Source organism: Euprymna scolopes, chromosome 39, assembly GCF_053919585.1.
Source record: "Euprymna scolopes isolate OS-2025 chromosome 39, ASM5391958v1, whole genome shotgun sequence".
Taxonomy (NCBI): Eukaryota; Metazoa; Mollusca; class Cephalopoda; order Sepiida; family Sepiolidae; genus Euprymna; species Euprymna scolopes.
Genome location: NC_136520.1, coordinates 58,367,787 through 58,386,670, shown reverse-complemented (window position 1 = coordinate 58,386,670; position 18,884 = coordinate 58,367,787). Strand labels below are relative to the sequence as shown.

The following is an 18,884-nucleotide window of genomic DNA, read 5'->3' as shown; positions in this document are numbered from 1 at the left end:
GCGAGGGGGGACCAGAGATTGGAGTTCAGACGAGCATCTGCCATGGAAATAACGATAAAATAAGGACAGGCTCGCAACGTCTCTTCTGTGGGAGAGAGGTTGCAGGGTAGAGAAAAGGGCATCCCCCACTAAGCCACGAAGTCTATTTTGTACTCTGTCAAGGCAGGATAGGCTGTTTTTAGCAGCTCCTGCCCAGATATGGCAACAGTATTCCATCCTTGGACGTACTTGGCTTTTATATAGATAGAGAATTGCATCCGTAGTGAGATATCTTCTGGAGCGGTAGAAGGATCCCACCATCTTTCCAGCGACCTTGGCAACATACTTGATGTACGTGTTCCATTTCAGATCAGGAGTAAAGGTCAAACCCAGAAGCTTGTCAAAACACGGGGCCTCACCCAGACGAGAGCCATCCATCACAATTGATGCCAGATGGGGATCAGAGCGTTGATGATGTAAGGATAGCAGTTTGGTTTTGGATGCATTAAAGGTAACCAGCCACATCTTCCCCCACTGAACCACGCGCTCGAGATCAGAGGAGAGGGAATCAGAGAGAACTTTGTCATTTACAGCCTTTGATGTGTTGCCGTAGATGGTCGTGTCATCAGCATAGATGTCAACGAATGATTTAAGTATGTGTTTAGGGAGGTCATTGATGTAGATCAGGAAGAGAGTTGGGCCCAGGATTGACCCCTGAGGGACTCCAGCATTTATATTGCAGGCCTCCGATTTTTGTCCATCTACCACTACTCTTATGAGCCTATCGGAGAGAAATGATTTAATGATTGAGAAAACATTTCCAGTTATACCGTAGCTGGAAATCTTGTGAAGTAGACCCTTATGCCATACCTTGTCGAAGGCCTTTGATATGTCGAGAGCAATTGCCCTAGAAAGGAAGCCTTTGTCAAGAGATTCACTAATCCTGTGGGATATAACCGTCAGCACATCTGCGGTAGATCTTGCAGAGCGGAAACCATATTGTGTGTCACTAAGAAGGTTATTCCTGCTGAGGTGGTTGACTATTTCTCTATTTAATATGGATTCCAGCAACTTACTCATAACACTCAGGAGACTTATTGGTCTGTACTGAGAGGGAGATGACTTATCACCTGAATTCTTAAATACAGGGCAAACTGATGAGGTCTTCCAGGGAGTCGGAAAGCACTTCTCCTTAAGGCAGCGCTTAAATAGTTTCGTAAGTATGGGAGCAAGTTCTGGTTGAAGCTTTTTTAACACTATAATTGGGATGCCATCAGGGCCAATTGCTTTACTGGAATCTAGGTTCTTTATTAGCTTGGCGACCTCATGCACGGATATTTGTATGTTACCTAGCTTGTTCTGTGTTATAGGGGGAAATATGGGGAGTTGATGGCCTTCGTCGCATAGGGTAGAATTAGCTGCAAAGTTCTTTGCAAATAGTTTGGCCTTGTCTGACGCTGACGAGATGACCTCTGGTCCATTGATAATGGTTTGGATAGAACGCACACTTCTGTTCAGGATCCTATTTGTTATTTGCCAAAACTGGTGGGATCCAAGCCGTTGATCAGCTACCTTGGATTTAACAGACTGGGCATATAGCTCTCTTGCATGTTTTATTACTCTTTTACAGTGGTTGCTGGCAGACCTAAAAGCAGCTTTAGTCTCAGTGCATCTATTACGTTGGTAGCTATGGAAAAAGTGATTTCTGTGCGCGATAGCAGCAGCACATCCTGGGGAGAACCATGGCTGGCTGTTAGGTTTTTGTTGGAATTTTTTAGATGGTATGAATTGGTTTATGCCTGCAATTAACCATTCGGTCAGATCTGATACTATAGAGGACACATCCTTTTTAAACATGGAGTGCAGAGGTAAATCAGATATGAATGTACGGAAGCTATCCCAGTCGGCCATAGAGTATCGGTATACAGTACGGTGGAGGGGTACGTCTGGGGGCTTCTTACATTTCGTTTTTATCTTAACTGATACGACGGAGTGGTCGGAGGATCCTAGAGGAGAATGAACGGAATATGAACATAGCTCAGGGGAAGTTGAGAGAAAAAGGTCTAAGAGGCTTGCATATTGACCGGGTGTATCGGGCACACGGGTGGGTTCGCGAACAATCTGAGTGAGATCATAAGCAATGGCAAAATCATGACAAAACCTCCCCTCATTGTCTGTCTTATTTGAATGGGTCAGCCATTCCACGTTATGGACGTTGAAGTCACCACATATGTGGATGTTAGCCGAGGGATGTGAAGACAGTATGTGGTCTATTTTCTCAGATATGCTCTTAAAGATAGTAACTCCGCTGTTGTGGGGCCTATAGAGGGCAAATATAAATGCAGTGGTATTAGCAAGTGCAACCCTGAAACACATATAGGGTAAATTAGGATCTTCTCTAGAGATATCCCTGCCACACGGGAAGCCATCCTTAATGTAGGCACATATTCCATGCCCATGGCGATCTTGGGGGTCAGATTTAGCTGTTAAATTTGAGTATCCGTTAATTATGAACTCATCTAGGGAAGTGGTCGGCCCTATTCCAGTTTCACTTAGAAAGAATATGTCCGGTTTCGTCTCCTGTAATTGGGTTTCAACCTCTGGAAGGTTGGAACGTAGACCCCTGATGTTGGAGAAGGAGACCTGGTAGTAGGGGTCTACGTTGGAAGATGGGGTTCTAGGTTTAATCGAGTTTTTATTCTGGAGATATTTCATGTTGAGGTTTGGGGATTTGTGGAATAGGTCGGCATACTTGGTTAGAGCAGTACAGAGAGGGAAAGTAAGAGAGAAAAAGACAGGAAATTTATTTTTTGTAGCACACGAAAAGGTAAAGCCGTAACACTTACCCACTAGTATGGCATCGAGAGGCCCCACCAGAGACTACTGCATGGTCCAGATCCACTCACCAAATGGCAATACAGCAGTCCCAGTACTTTGCGCCTGCTGATAGGACAGCCTCCTTAGTGGTTAATCCAAGGGTCGGGTCCCTGACTATCAGGCGGATAACGTCAGCCCAGACAAACGTTTACCTCCAGCACCCTTACTAGTGACATGGCCACATGGACAGATAGAGACAGAAAAATTTCCGACATCTCAGACTACTGGTCACCAAGTACTACCGACCTTTAAGCAGCTTTTTCTTCACCCTTTGTCAGAAAAATCACTCATTGATGAGAAGCGAGAGTTACTGGAGCTGCCGATAACACATCCACTGTATTATCTACTCTCCATTTAAAAAAAAAAAAAAAAAAAAGGGGGGGGGGAATGGGGACAAGTGACTTAAAAGTCCGGTGCTAAGTTAACAATTCAGGACACTTGATGATAATCTCCCCTCCCATATTAATGGGTGGAAGTTTGTCGTTATCTATCGAGTTTAAATTATTAGAGTTTCATCTTATAATTAATTAAAAACCAATAATTAACTATTATCAGTTTGTAAAGTCGGCTTAATATTAATTTACATTCGAGTTTAGATAATTATTCAAGGTTTTACTTTAGGTGGTTCGTTTTCATGAGTAACTGTTTCTTTGCACTGTATTATATTTCGAATGTACTAGAACATAAGGCTAACTATATTAGATGGTTTGATTTGATAGCAAGAAGGAATTTACAATATATGCAAGCTTGCAGTAAAAGTATATATTAAGTATACTACTTAAATAAAGTCCTAACATTATCTATTCTATTAGAATAATTCCTGGCATTTTTTCTTTTATCGTTTGTTGCTGGCATTTTGTTTGTTTTTATTATTTATTTATTTTTTTTTGCAAATTATTAAAATGATCCAGTCTCTATATATCTATTTTTTATTTTTTTATTACAAATTATTAAAATGGTCCAACCAATATATTTATATATACAGGGTGACCAAAAAAAAAAACCAAAGCTAAATGGAGGCCATCAAGAACATATGCTGTAGAACGGAGAAAAAAAGGCCAAAGACTCTAGTGTTTTGATGTGATGTTTTGAATATAATAAACTAGTTATGACCAAAGTTCCATTTCATTTGGACAAAACACTAAGAAACGGGGCCTAATTAAAATTGGGGCCTGTATTTTTGGGTCACCCTGTCTACATGCATACATACAGGTTGGACCATTTTAACAATTTGTAATAAAAAAAATATATAGATGTATAGTCTTATTACTGTATAAAAAATATATTATTAAATTATAAATTATTAAAATCGTTACTTCATTTAAAAAATACATTAATATAAGGTTTTTGTTACGTTATGTTAAGCGTTTCCAATTTACATGTATAAAAACTACTGCCTTAATAACATGTACTCTGCCTATTCCTTTCTTTTGTCAGCCAATCAAGTGTTTGTATTAATGTATGAACAGACAAACTCTGAAATGCCACAACTTTTTTTTTTAATAGTATATAGATAACTGATCATATAAAAAAGCCATATAAAAATTGGTTGTTTCAATGTATGTAACATTTGGGTTGGATTGACTCAAGGTTTTAATATTAGTTTTAAATACTATTGTCTTAAGTTTTGAATAACATTTTCATCACATGGATTTAGTTGACCCATCTTAAGAATTGTAACAAAGCACTTATGTGTGCGTGTGAGAAAATCAGCAGCAACTGAAGGGTAGCAAATAATGAAAATATTAGCAGCAGTAGCCATTAATCCATTTCGGTTTAGCAATACATATGTGGTACAACAACATGATACAATATTGCATTATACATTTCTCTAGAGTGAAAAAACCTAAACAAGGGCACTGGGAACACTCGTCAGATGTGTTACAACATATATGTATGCGTACAGCCTTTCAAACCTACCAGTCTGTTCTATTTCCACTGAAAATTATTTTACAAAAAATTAATTCTAGCAGAAATGGTTTAAAGTATGTATGCAAATTAGCAAATGTACGCGAGCTTGGAAAAATGCATTGTTTTTGGAAGAACTACAAATAAATGCACTTCACTTGTATTTTAAATCTGAATGATGAGTTGGATTTTATTTATTTCTTTTGTTTGTTCCTGTGATGTTACCGAATATTTTGTTTTTCTTCTTCTTAGATGGCTTTGCGAACTGAAGTTCCACTGAAACATCTACAGGCTGTCGAAAACAATCTTCAGAAATATGGATTGGTCCATACTCAGATAAACGTTCTCTCTAAAAGAATCGAGAACCTCGACAATAAATTACAGAAGCAAGATCCTAAGCAGGAATCGCTTGCCAAGCATACGGCAGAAATTAACCAAAAGTTAAAGAAGTAAGTAGACACTTGTACAAAAAAATACTCTGCAAACCGTTATATTGATATATTAACGTTTTAGAATTTTAAAGATGAGGATTAATAATTTGTATTATTCAGACTATTGTTCTTATCCTGGATGTTAATCTCACAAAATTTTAACTGTTGTAATCTATAACCATCTTCAGATATCTTGTTGAACTTGGGATTTCGAACAAAACCTCATTCCATCAGAAGATGGTAGAAGTCTTAAGTAGTACATAATTGCCTGGCCTGAGGATTGAACTTTCAAACTCAGGGAGGTAATCATTTAGAAATTAGGTACTTGTACAGTTTAATGAAGACATTAAAAATGAAAATATAAAAAAAAAAAGAAGTTATATTGTATGTATCCATTTTGGATTGAAGTTCTCTGAAAAAAAGATTAACTTAATTTGATCTAGTAGTTTTTTTGTTTTGTTTTTTTTTACAGCGAAAAAAACGTTTTTATGACAACACGCTGGAGGCAGCCATGTTTGAATTTTTAGAACACACCATGGGGAGATAACTCGGTTTAAAGTGCCGACCCCCTCCCCTCCCCATTTTTGTCCAGTCATAAAATATGCTTAAATATGATATTTTAATTTATTCAGATTTTCATATATATTATTATTAGGGTTATGAATACGGCATATTCTTTTCCTTGTTTGGATTCTCGAGTATATATCCATTAATATATTACATGTTTTCATGTAGATTGATGTGGTTCTTGGTTGATTAATTGTGTCTGTGTCGGATATATACTTGAGAGTAAAAACAATGAAAAGAATATGCTGTTGTCATAGCCCTAATTATTATAGTCGTGATTTCAACAGTAAGAAAAAAAGTATTTGGGTACCATCAGCTAGAATCAAAACCAAAACTGTGGCATTCAAAGCTAGTGACATTGCCACTCTATCGACGTGACATGTATATGAATTGATTCAAAATAAGCTTTATAATTTTTTTATTATTACATTTTCACCCCAAACAAAGCACATTCCCATTTTGGTGTAGGGGCTACTATCAGGGGCAACAACTACTGGGGTACTATGTAGGGATTTGGGCAGCAAGATGTCGGTTCACGTTGCACTTGAACTTCTGCACGTCGGTACAGTTGGAAGCAGGGACCTGGAATGGAATTCCAAAGTCTGCGGTTCTGGGGAAGAAACTACTGGAGTAGAAAGATCTTTTACATCTAGGAATCTCTACAGTGTGGGGGTGTGATTTAGCAGCCTGTCAGGTTTGTCGAGGGTGTTCACGTCATGGGGGCACAAATGCTTGCAGTTCGTCAGAGCATTCACCATTAAAATACTTGTAGAACAGGCAGAGGGATGCAACGTTTCGTCAATGGGACAGAGGCTGAAGCTTAGATGCCAGTTCAGAGCCTATCAGATTTGCGACTCTCTTTTGAACCATGAATGTACAAAATGTGAAACGATTTTTTCAATTTTGACCCCTTAAAAACTATTTTAACTGGCTAAAGACCCATGAAAGAACGGTCAATAAAAAATCCAATGATTTGAGGCCCCCAGCACCCCTCTGCAACTTTTAGTTTCGGAAGAGGTAGTTTGAAAATATGAAGACAGTAACAGACATAGTGAGATTTATAAATTAGATTTTCTTTTTCATGAACCATTTTGAAACTTTTTACACTTGTAGTTTTGTATCATATCTCTTTCTAGTAAAAAAGATTAATAATTAAATGTATGCAACCATTTAATTTTTCCATATAAAGTCGTTGGTCTTCTTTAAGAAAAGGGCTTCCGGAGCCCCTCAGTTTCACTCATGGAACCTCAAGACTCCATGGAGCTCACTTTCGGAAACTCTGATCTAAATAATACATTTATTACTGGTTTTACCATTACTCTTCATTTCTGTACAATCTGAAGACATTATTGATAACAACTTTAAATAAATTTTTTTTTTATCTCGGTTTCAGTAACTTTCTTTTACATGATTATTATTAACCAGACCTTGTGGAAATTCCACTGTCATTTTTAAGAAATGTTTATATTAATAAATATGAGTATGTCTATATCTTTAAAGTTGTAGCAAAAAAATGATATGAACACATGATAGATGTTTATTATTCACCATATTAGTCTCGGTTATAGTCAGCCAAAGTACTTCCTAACTTCCGGTGTAGCACTACTGGAAGTGGTGACAAGGCAAATCAGTTCCTTCACTTTTATTGCTCTTCAGTATTTCTAATGTAAAGTGATTTATTGAAATAAAATGTAAGAGAAGGACATGATCGAAAAGTATACAATTAAAATTAACAAAATTATACAAATAAAAAAAAACATAATTTCTCTTTATTTGCATTTTTGATGAGAAGTTTTTATTTTATTTTGAAAGTCTATAAGAAATATGCTTATGAAATTTATAAAAATAAAGTTTTAAAATTTGGAGAATAAGTTTTTTTATTTGAATTTATATAATAAATTTTTATGAAAGTTGTGCCAGTTGGCACAGTTTAATATTCAAATTTAAAATCGTTAAATACAATTTAGGCGCGCAGTGCAATTGATTGTTTCGGCGTGTTAAAAAAAATGAAAAATGACACCCACGCAAATTCCGGCGTGACCTTTATATACCAAAGGTGCGTATGTAGTTGAAAGCACCCCATGTGATGTCTTCCGTCCAATGGAATTCCTCCTAGGACACATTTTCAAACTGATTTTCTAGAGCTTGTTTGGAGCCGATCAAATCAAATATAAACATGCACAAACACAAAATCTATCTCTTTAGTCTCTTAGCCTTTCGAGCATTTTTTCGTCTCTTTAAACTCTTCCGACTCCTTCAACGCTTTCTCATATGGACTTACCACGCATGCAAACATCAATTATTTCATTTCCACTGCTCCGCGCATTAATACTCTCTTTTAACAGACGAACATTAATATTGTCAATGTTACAAATTTGAACATTCAAAGAACACAAAAAAGAGACTCTCCACCTTTCATATGAACTCAAAAAAAAAGAACTCTGAAATATTGAGAACTATGTTTTAACTTGTTATTATTTGTTATTTCTATTCCGGAAATAAACCTCCATTTGTGTTGCATATAAGATTTCTTATTTTTATTTTTATTATTTGTGGAGGAAGTCAGTTCCCAAAAAAAGGCCAGGCGACCCCCACAAAGTATAAAAATAAAATTATTGAAATCAAAAGAACAAAATTTCAAACCTTATAAAAAAACGTATCCAATATATAATATTCCCAAAATAGTTTTAAAATATTTTAAAGCGTTTTCAATAATTCTTTAAAAAAAAAAACAAAAAAAAAACTAATTTCAATCATTTTTAATTAAAATAAAACTGAAAAAACTTTTCAATGATTATTAAATTAAAAAAAAAAAAAGACTGGAAAAACGTTAAAAAAAATGTACATGCACAAGAGGAGACATAGGCTTAAGCGAAAAAAAAAAAAATGAAGGACCTGATTTGCCTTGTCATCACTTCCGGTAGCGCTATGCTGGAAATTAGTATATACGTTAGTTGACTATATAACCAGATTCTCTAATACTTTTAACATGGCGGTTTTAGGGGAAATAACTATGATAATGAGTTATTACTGCTTATCACAATCTATGAGACCACATTAAAACTTTGAGATAATGAAAATAAAATTTTGGTTTTGGATGCTTTATGTAAAGCATTGTCAATATTTGATTAGGAATTCTTTAATCTTGAGTTACTGATGCCATTAATTAGAATCGAATGGATTTGATGAATGTTATTTCCTTTAAAAGATTAAATATGTTTTTATCTTTCATTTTTCATTTTTTTTTTTTTTTTCAGAGTCCAAAAACTGTCGGCTGATAAGCAGGCTTCCCTGGACAAATCTCTCCAGTACTTCCTGTTCTTGCAGGACCTGTCTGAAGAAGAACAGTATATAAACGATAAGATAACGATCATGGGAAATAAAACTGTTGGAAAAGACTTGAAAGCCGCTTTGCACAGCATGAAGAAACATGAAGTAAATTTAATTTTTCTTTTAGTTTTAATGGTTTCATTAGTTTTAATGGTTTCATTAGTTTTAATGGTTTATTTTTTTTTTTTTTTTTTTTTAATGGTTTCATTAGCTTTCAAATACTGTTCTTCAGCTAATAGAAATGGTCTTAAAATAGTTATGCTGAACTTCCACATGATTGATTCTCTGGTTGACATTGGTTTTCTCTAGTAGAAGCGTGTACTTGCAGAATAGATCTGGTGCATATTAACCACATCAGTGCTGTAAACTAAGGGAAGAATCTTTAACAATCATAGGTTTATGTACTATCTTCACTTGATGTTAATAGATTTGGACACTGGGCAATTGACCCATCCATCAATCAGATGATGTGGTATAATAATATGTAGTCATATTATGTATTCCGGGTGAAGTTAAATAACCTTACTGGTACCTTACTGGTAAATTCCCAGAATTCATTATGGTTAATAAGAGAAAACGAGTAGAATTTTTAATTCCCTGGAAAAAAGTTTTTTTTTTTTTTTTTTTTAAATACCAACTGGTAGGACAGGAAAGTGTTACTGATAAATTATTGACGCATATTTTTGCAGTGAAATTATCATCTTGGGAAATTTGTTTTTATAAAGAAAAGACAAAAAAAAAAAAGAAGCGAAAAAGACGGCAAGAGAAAGTACATTTATTCACTACTTTTTTTGGAAAAGAAGAAATTATTAAAGACAGAATAAGATGCAACACAAAATAATAAAAGTAAAGTTTTTCAGACAATCAAGAGACTCTCGGAGCAATGCCTGACGACTCCACAATGGTGTGGAAATTGTCATACCACACAGATTTAGGGTCTGCATGTATTCGTATATCTCCTGAGTTAAATTCGATATGTTTAGTTCCTGTATCCAGTGAGTTGCCAGAATACTTTTAAAGGGGTTGAGATAAGATGATGTTTGTGATCCCACATTTTGAGATTGCAGTTAATTTATGACCCATAGCTACTGTTGACAATAGCTCATGAAGCCCGTGGTTAAATTTTGCCACTGTGACAAGGCTATCTTACATTTTGTGATTATGTGATCCAACGTAGGGTATAGTTAGAATATAGTTTATTAGATTAGGTGTTTGAAACTGACTTGCAGTTACTTGTCAATGGTTGAGGGTCAGACATGCTAAGGCTGGTCCCTTCAAATCCATTACAATGAAATATGTACATACATGTTTCAACTATGATTTTTTTTGAAATCCAGTGTCATCAGACTGCTAGTCTCAACTGGTATTAAATATGAATGAAATATGTATGCACATATGTAGTCAATGTGCGCATATATATATATATATATATATATATATATATATATATATAATAGTAAGTTATAAAATATATATGGCGATTTAGCTACACTGAATATTCCGCGTTTCATCCACTCTAGGACTCTTCAGGCTTATGTGCTTATGCAGGCTTATTTGAAGTAAATACTTAAAGTTTACACATAAATTTATACTTTCGTATATTAATTTTATGTGAGTAAATTAAGTAGTTGTATATATATATATATATATATTCAAGCTAATATTATTAAATGCAATAGACACTTTGCTTTATGATTCTTTTTTTTTTTTTTTTTTTTTTTTTTAATTTTTCGATTTTCTGTATAATCTTTTTTATATCAAAATCGAATATATTAATAAAGGTTTCATAGTTGTTACTGTCACAAGCGCTTTCGATTCGTTGCACTACGTAAGGGACAGACTTTGCCAACAGTGCCCACGAACTTGCTGATTTTAATACTTGAATTTTTAATCGACATAATATATTTTAAACTTACCATCACCGAACGCGGTTTAATGCATTTTTTACTTCTAACTTTTTAATTTGCATTTTCGTTCCTTTGCACTTTTACTTCCTCAACACCTGAAGATGATTCGTGGACAAATCGAAAGCACCCGTGACAGTAACAACTATGGAACCTTTATTAATATTTTTCATTTTGATATGAAAAAGATGATACGAAAAATTAAAAAAGAAAAAAAAATCGTAAAGCAGAATGTCTTTGTTGCATTTAATAATGATTGCTTGAATGAAAAAATGCCGCCTAAATATACCAATTTCAAATATATGTAACTTCAGGTTCAGCTATACTGATGAGTTGTAGAACAATGAAACGTGTGTCTGTGGATAATTATATAAAAATATATATGTCGCTGCCCATCTGGGAGCATTGGTGAGGGGAATATTATTTCCAATTAGTATTTAAGTCGTGTTTTCTACTCAAAAGTATTGCAAATCAAATTACATCTACAAAAAATGTGATACACTTAATACTAGCAGGTTGACAAGGAAGTTCTTGCAGTTAACTTTTAAATTCAGATGAACATATCTTAGTTCAAGCAAAATTTTATTGAACAAAGCAAGCACCATCAGAATCAAAGCAAGTATATTCATGCCAGTAAATAAAAATCTTGCATTCTGGCAACGGTGAAGTAGCTGAAGGCGTTTTTGATATCGCTTAAGTTTTTGAAGCACTTCTCACGCAAAGAGTTATCGAGACGCCTGAAAAAGTGGTAGTTGGTAGGTGAGAGGTCTGAAGAGTATGACAGATGAGGCAATTTCATAGTCCAATTCCTTCAACTTCTGCAGGGTCGGTTTAGCAACATGCAGTTGGGAATTGTGGAAGAGAATTGGGCTTTTTCTGGTGACTAATACTGAGTGTAGTCGAAGTTTCTGATGCATTTCATCTATTTGTTGACAGTACTTTTTCACCGTAATAATTTCGCCTGCATTCAAAACCTTACGGATGAAACTAGTCGCAGATCATCAAACAGCGTGACCTTCTTTTGGTGCAACTTCGGCTTTGGGAAGTGACGTGGAGCTTTGTCAGTATCTAACCACTGAGCTGAGCATCGCCAATTATCATAAAGAACCTATTTTCCATTGCAAGTCACAACCCGGTCCAGAAATGGGTCATTTTTGTTGTGTAAAAGAAGGGAAGATGACACTTCATAATAGCGCTTCTTTTGATTATCGTTCAATTCGTGAGGCACTCGTTTGTCAAGATGTTTTGTCTTTTCAATCTCTGAAGTTTTTAGAAATCTTATATATGTTAAGTCTGATTCAAAACAAGTTCTCGAACAGTTGTGTGTGGATTGGCTTCAACTGAGGCACTTAATTGATCGTTGTCAACATCTGATGGCCGACCACTATGCTCATCATCTTCAAGACTCTCATCGCTGCCACAAAATTTCTTAAACCACCATTTTGTAGTGCGTTCAGTACTAGTTCCTGGGCCAAACGCGTCATTGATATCGCAAGCTGTTTCAGCAGCCTTTCGGCCTAGCTTTCATTGAAATAAGAAAATTGTACAGACTTGCTTTTTTTCCATCTTGTATTCAACATTCTGAAAAGACAATTGTCTTAAAACCATTGTAATTTAAATGATTAGATAGAGCGAAAAACGCTCTTTAAAATGATATATAAAATAAGGGTATTATAATAAGAACTTATTTACAAATACATTATTTGAAATCAAAAGTAAAAATTCCGCAAGAATCTTGTCAACCTAATAGCAGAGATTCGCTCATTTGTAGAGCTTCAGGTTCCAGACTCTCAGGTCTTGGTTTTGAATTTCATTTGGTTCAGCCATGCTGAAGAGTCATATAATGATGAAACATGTATTTGTGGATAATTATGTTTAAATCTAATTTATAAAACTCACTATGTCTGTCTCCATCTTTTTTCAAAGTGCATCTCTTCCACGCAAGGTCACAGAGCTGTGTGAGGCAGGCCAAATGATTGCATTTTTTTATGGATCATCGTTTTCTCTATATAAAAGCTAGTAAGGGGTCTAAATTGAAAAAAAAGTTTGAACTTGACAGGATTAAGCCTGCTTAAAGTGCTCTTGTATGCATACACGAATACACGCTTATGTGGGTTCAGTTTTAACTATTTCTTATCCATCTGACGATAGCTCAAATAGTAACGACTAAAGCTGGAGTGCTTAATGTTTTGGTTTCTATTCTAGCTGATGGCACTTTTTTGAAATCACTACTATATATTGAGTACAATATAATAATCAATAGAGAATTGGCTCTTAAATAATAAATACAAAATTTTCATAAATTAAAATCTATATATCTATAAAAGTGAAAATGTCTGTGTGTCTGTCTGTGTACATTTCCCTATGCAATAACTCTGTCAATTTTGAGTCTACAGACTCGAGATTTGACATAAGGGGTATTGAGATTTGGGAAAATCGTTTTAATCCATTTTCGGCCAGAAATTTGGCTGTCAAGGGGTCAAAGTTCAACAATTTGACCTTTGAAAACTCTACCAAAATCCTCTGCCAGTTTTGGGTCTAAACACTTGAAATTTAAAATGTAGCTTACTTGGACATGGATCTAACTTAATAACTTGATTTGAGCCCCAAACAATAAATGTTTAGGGGTCAAAGTTTTAAAAATATTTGACCTCTGCGGTCTCTACCAAATTACTCGGGCAATTTCTTGTCTAAACATTTGAAATTTTACATTAAGGGTATTCAGAGATAGGGCAAGCTTTTTAATCCGTTTGGGTCGAAAATTTGAACTACCAATATATAAATGTATGCATGTATGTTTGCATGTCTGCCTAAAACTTTCGACAGAGGCGACGGATTTTAACAAGATTAGTATCATTTTGAAGCTCAACCCTTCAGACAACAAATACCGAAAAATTGGCTAAAAACATTAATTTCTTCACCCTCAACTAGGCACTTTTCTACAAGGAGGGGTCGCTTTTTTCACCAATATTTTCGAAAGTTATCCCCTCTTTTTGATTGTCTAGCCTTAATTTAAACCTACGTCACTTCCGGTTTGGCGGCGGACGTAACAGCAAAGACGACACATTTTTTCCCGTTCTTTTCCTCCTTCGTGGTACGGGTTCGAGCCTGGCTTCCTACTACCACTTTTTTTTTTTTTTTTTTGCTTAACACACACCTCCAAACACCCGGGGAATGCTGGGCACCCATGCTAGTATAGTATATAAGTGTGTTTTATGACTGGACCACGCAAGGCACCCTGCTAGTAAATATAACAAAGATAACACTAAACAGGTAGGATCTCCATAAAACATTGTTGTCGGACAATCTGCATCAGTAATTGCGCGTTTAAAATATATTTTTTACTGTGTATACGTGCAACACACTAATCTTTTATATTAAGGATTCTGTAAAAAAAATTTTTAAATGTTTTATTATAGGCCCAGGAAGCTGAAGTTAATGGACACAAGCTGCATATAAGTCAACTGCAGGCGACAGGAAAACAGTTGGGACAGGAGGATCTTCTAAAGAATCTTCTCCGAAAGTGGGAGCATCTGAAAGAATTAATGCGTATCCGAAGACTCCTCTTAGAAGATACCATTGAGGCTCAACAGGTAAGCGTGTTGAATAATGGCAAAGCATAATCAAATTTTCAGGTGTACTTTCAGATTGTAGTAAGTACTTAATTAAGCCTGTAGATGTTTGAGAATAAAGTGTTTCAATTTGAAGCAAATGATAAGTTTTACCAAATGCTCGCCTCTCCACATGTTAAGAATGGCTTTCTAAAATGTCATAAAAATTTGAATTATTTGGAGTTATCTTCCTTCTTCCTTAAAATTTTACAAGATAACGTCAGTAGATTATAGTTCGATTTTCTTATTTAAAAATAAAACTGCTTGGTCAATTTACCTAATTTTTGGTGTTCAATATTTTCTTTCTGTCAAGGGTATGTACATCATACAGACTTCCCTTTATTTTTTGTTTTTTCATACTGGTGGGGGGGGGGATTCTGGACAAGCTCCAAAATAATGTTTCTATTTTAAATTTCAGTTTTATGCTGATTCAAATGATGCTGAATCCTGGATGAAAGAGAAAATGACGGTTGTAGGCAGTGAGGACTATGGCCGAGATGAAACTGGTGCAAAGGTTAGCAGCTTACATTTTGTATAAAATTAATTGAGAGTACATTTTGGTACTTGTGTTTTATTGTTGGTTCCGGAAAATTCCGGGTTGTCTTATCATGCGTGGTTATCAGTGTTAGTAGAAATTTTTTTTTTTTTTTTTTTTACACAGGCATCACCACATTATCAAGGCCAAGAGGCAACTCAAGGATAAGGATTAGAGTGTACAGTAGAAATTGGACAATATAGTAATCATTAGTAATGAAAATTCGGTAAATTTGATAGCTTATATGGAACGGCTCATCAAGAACTTATTTACGTTAGACTTGAACACAACCATATTGTTGTCAGCCAGAAAGCAGGAAAACGGAAGACAATTCCACAGGCGTGCAGTTCTAAGAAAGAAGCTTTGTTTATGGAATCTGCGTTTAGGTTTCGGCACAGATAAAGAGTGGGGGGGATAGTGTTTTCAGCTAGATGAGTTTCGATAACAAAAAGGAATGCTTGAATAACTGAAAGAATGTTATCTGAGTGGATTAGGTATTTAAAGATGAAATATTTGTTCAAATAGATACTAGGAATGATAACTTGGTGACCATTTATAAAGAATTTTAGTTTTCATAACTAACATAAACAGGAATTTAGATAAACAATAAAGATGATTAATTGGTGACATCAAAGGATGGTGAATAATTAAGAGTAATTAGTTTGGTATCTAATGCTTTAGCGAACATACGTGGATCTTTTGTTCCAGGGTTTGGACTTTTTTTTTTTTACATGAGGATCACCACTTATCAAGGCCCGTAAGCCACTCAGGGATAAGGGTTATTTTGTGTACAATAATCAATGGGATAATATCGTAGTAATAGTTGATATTGGAGATTTGATAAAGCGTCTTACTTAAGGCGGCGATTAATCAGGAATTTGTTTATGTTGGACTTGAAGACGTCCAAGTTGTAATCAGGTGGGAAACAGGCAAGTGGCAGAGTTCCACTGGCGTGCAGTTCTAAGAAAGAAGCTTTGCTCATGGAATCTACGTTTGGCTTTAGGCACAGATAAAGAGTGGGGGAAATTACTGACAGTGGTTTCAGCTAGACGGCTGTTTATCATGAAGGATTGGCGAGGGGGGAACCAGAGATTGGAGCTCGAATGAGCACTTGCCATGGAAATAACGATAAAACAAAAACAGGCTCACAACGTCTCTTCTGTGGGAGAGAGGTTGCAAGGAAGAGAAGAGAGTATCCCTCACTAAGCCACGAAGTCTATTTTGTACTTTGTCAAGGCAGCATAGGCTGTTTTTTTTAAGCTTCAGCCCAGATGTGGCAGCAGTACTCCATCTTTGGACGTACTTGGCTTTTATACAGATAGAGAATTGCATCAGTAGTGAGATATCTTTTTCTGATGTCCTTGAAAGTCAAAGTGGCAAGATAGCAGAATTTAGACTTAGATAAAGCGTGCCAAGCTCCAAAAAGAGACCCAACATGAAAATAAATAATTTAATTCATGTCTTGTCATTTGCATTTTCGAATGAAAAGCATCTTTAATTGCAGGAAGCACAAAAGAAACTTTGAAAAGGTATGTGTCGTATGCTGGTGTCCACACCGAAAATGTTATCTGTGCTGTTGGTAAAGACTGTAAGTTAGCATTGTCCCTAGTTATACACACTGTTAAAAAGATATTCATGTGCATGAACACTAGAGACAAGCAATGGACGTTATATGAACATTCATGATGTTAAAACCTGTATATATATACATATGTCACAGTAGTCATATAGACCAGCTATAAAACACTTGTTTACATTCCATGTCTCATTTCAGTCTCGAAAGACAAAGGATACCCCTGCGTGTGTAATTTGGAGTTCAGTGGCAAGGAGAAGTCTAGGACGATGGGAAACACTGCTGAGATAAGCGGAGAGCATATGGAAGTCTCAAATGGTCACCTATTTAGTGCTGACAAAGTTTAATGTTGCTTAACTTCGGTGATCCAGTAATTAGTTTCTTCAGATCAGTTGCATCTTGGCTGATAAATTTCTTTTTGTCTCGGAAACATTTTTCAGATGTCATTGTTTTTTTCTTTTTCTTTTTTTTATATATAGAATATGTATATGAATAATTTAAACAATTAGCATATATATATATATATATATATATATATGTGTGTGTGTATATATTCCATGTTAAAGGTTTAAGAGTGATAACTAATGAATTTAATGAGGTTATTAAAGAGTACTCAATAAAAGAAGAGCAAGATATATTTTTATTAATATGAACAAATTTACATGGTTGTGACACTGGACATGCTAATGTTTCAGACAAATGGTTGGTTAAAACCAAAGATCCTCGTCAGACAACTTAATAAATGGTTGCTTTTCACAGAAGAAAGCAGTCCTTTTATCTTCTGCGGAAAGCAACTATTAAGTTGTCTGATGAGGTCTTTTGGTTTTAACTATTTTAATAAAAAATATAATATAATCAACAAGAAGAATATACCCTATCCAGAATGGGTAAAATCAATTCATCGAATAGGACGGTTTTAAATTTTTACTTGAGTCGAAGTTCTCAAAAATCCAGAGGTCTCTTTCTGGTTCTAACATACTGGGTGATACGTCAGGGCCATATCACCCAGTATATAACAATATGAGATGCGTAAATATTCAAATTTTCCATTGCAGTTCTCATTTATCTCTCAAATGTTAAGTTAGTAAAAAAAATCAAGAATATCAATTTTACTATTCTTTTGGTTTCTATGTCTTACTGGATTCTAGGACAAAAATTCATCTAGACTGGTGGATTATCACGCTTAGTGTTGTTACTTTAGGCAACATCACTTGGAGGAGGTTCACCAATTGTTTTATAAACCTGTGTAGGGAAGCCATATCGAGGGGATTTTATTTGGGCTTCTAATACTGTTTATATTTACTTGCCTCCCCACAATGGCAGAGTTAGACACAAGGTCAGTTCTTAATGTGGGGAAGTCCAGCTCCTCCAAAACGGGCACTCTGGATCGGAACAAAAATAAGAATTGTCTCGGTCATAAAGGATTTCTCCTTCACTAACTAAGAACAGAAAAGATGAAGTATAGCATCAGAACAGATACTACACTATGATCTTGGCCCGGCTTCTAATACTATTTTATTTGGAATATTTAGTCAGGGTTTACTTGTACGGAAAAGTATCCTCTTGTCAGGTTGTCCTGACAAACCCTTGTACAGAGAAACTTTAGATACTTGAAGACCGTGTCTCGTAGGCAGTCAAGTTCTCTCTTGTCGCTATTGTCATATTGTAAAGTCTAAATGCAACACTAAATATTATGCGTTGAATACTTATGCCAATTTTGGTAAAAATCTATTACAATTTTTTTCTTTATAGAAAATGTCTAAAATTTAAGGCTTGTGTTTTAAAGAAAAATGGTGTTGTAAATAAAAATTGAAATTCAAGGAATCTTGTGTACCTAGTATTACTTAAATGCTTCAGTGAGTTTTTATTTGATTTATTTTTTTTTTCTCTAAACCAAAACTGAATTTTTCATTTGCAGGCTCTTCTCAGCAGACATCAGAGAATCATTAAAGAAATTGATGCCTTCAATAATGAAATTGAACGTCTCCGAGAATTATCAGTTCTTATGACCAAAGCTGCCAGTGAACACAATGTAAGTGTATGTATGTATGTAAGTATGCGTGTGTATGTATATATATATATATATATATATATATATATATATATATATATATATATATATATATATATATAAAATCAAGACTGTAAATTAACATTTACAAGGAAATT

The 18,884-nt window shown here is 35.0% G+C and overlaps 1 protein-coding gene across 3 annotated transcripts in view; it reads left to right on the top strand.

The window, feature by feature from the left end:
* The window catches only part of LOC145263789 (spectrin beta chain-like), a 532,547-nt gene that overhangs the window by 281,655 nt on the left and 232,008 nt on the right, over positions 1 to 18,884 (top strand). For all 3 annotated transcript variants that reach the window (XM_080120846.1, XM_080120847.1, XM_080120845.1), the window contains exons 15-19: positions 5,017 to 5,213; positions 9,020 to 9,197; positions 14,416 to 14,589; positions 15,026 to 15,121; positions 18,634 to 18,747. In XM_080120846.1, the coding sequence (XP_079976972.1) occupies positions 5,017 to 5,213; positions 9,020 to 9,197; positions 14,416 to 14,589; positions 15,026 to 15,121; positions 18,634 to 18,747 (759 nt within the window). The remainder of the gene's footprint in view (positions 1 to 5,016; positions 5,214 to 9,019; positions 9,198 to 14,415; positions 14,590 to 15,025; positions 15,122 to 18,633; positions 18,748 to 18,884) is intronic.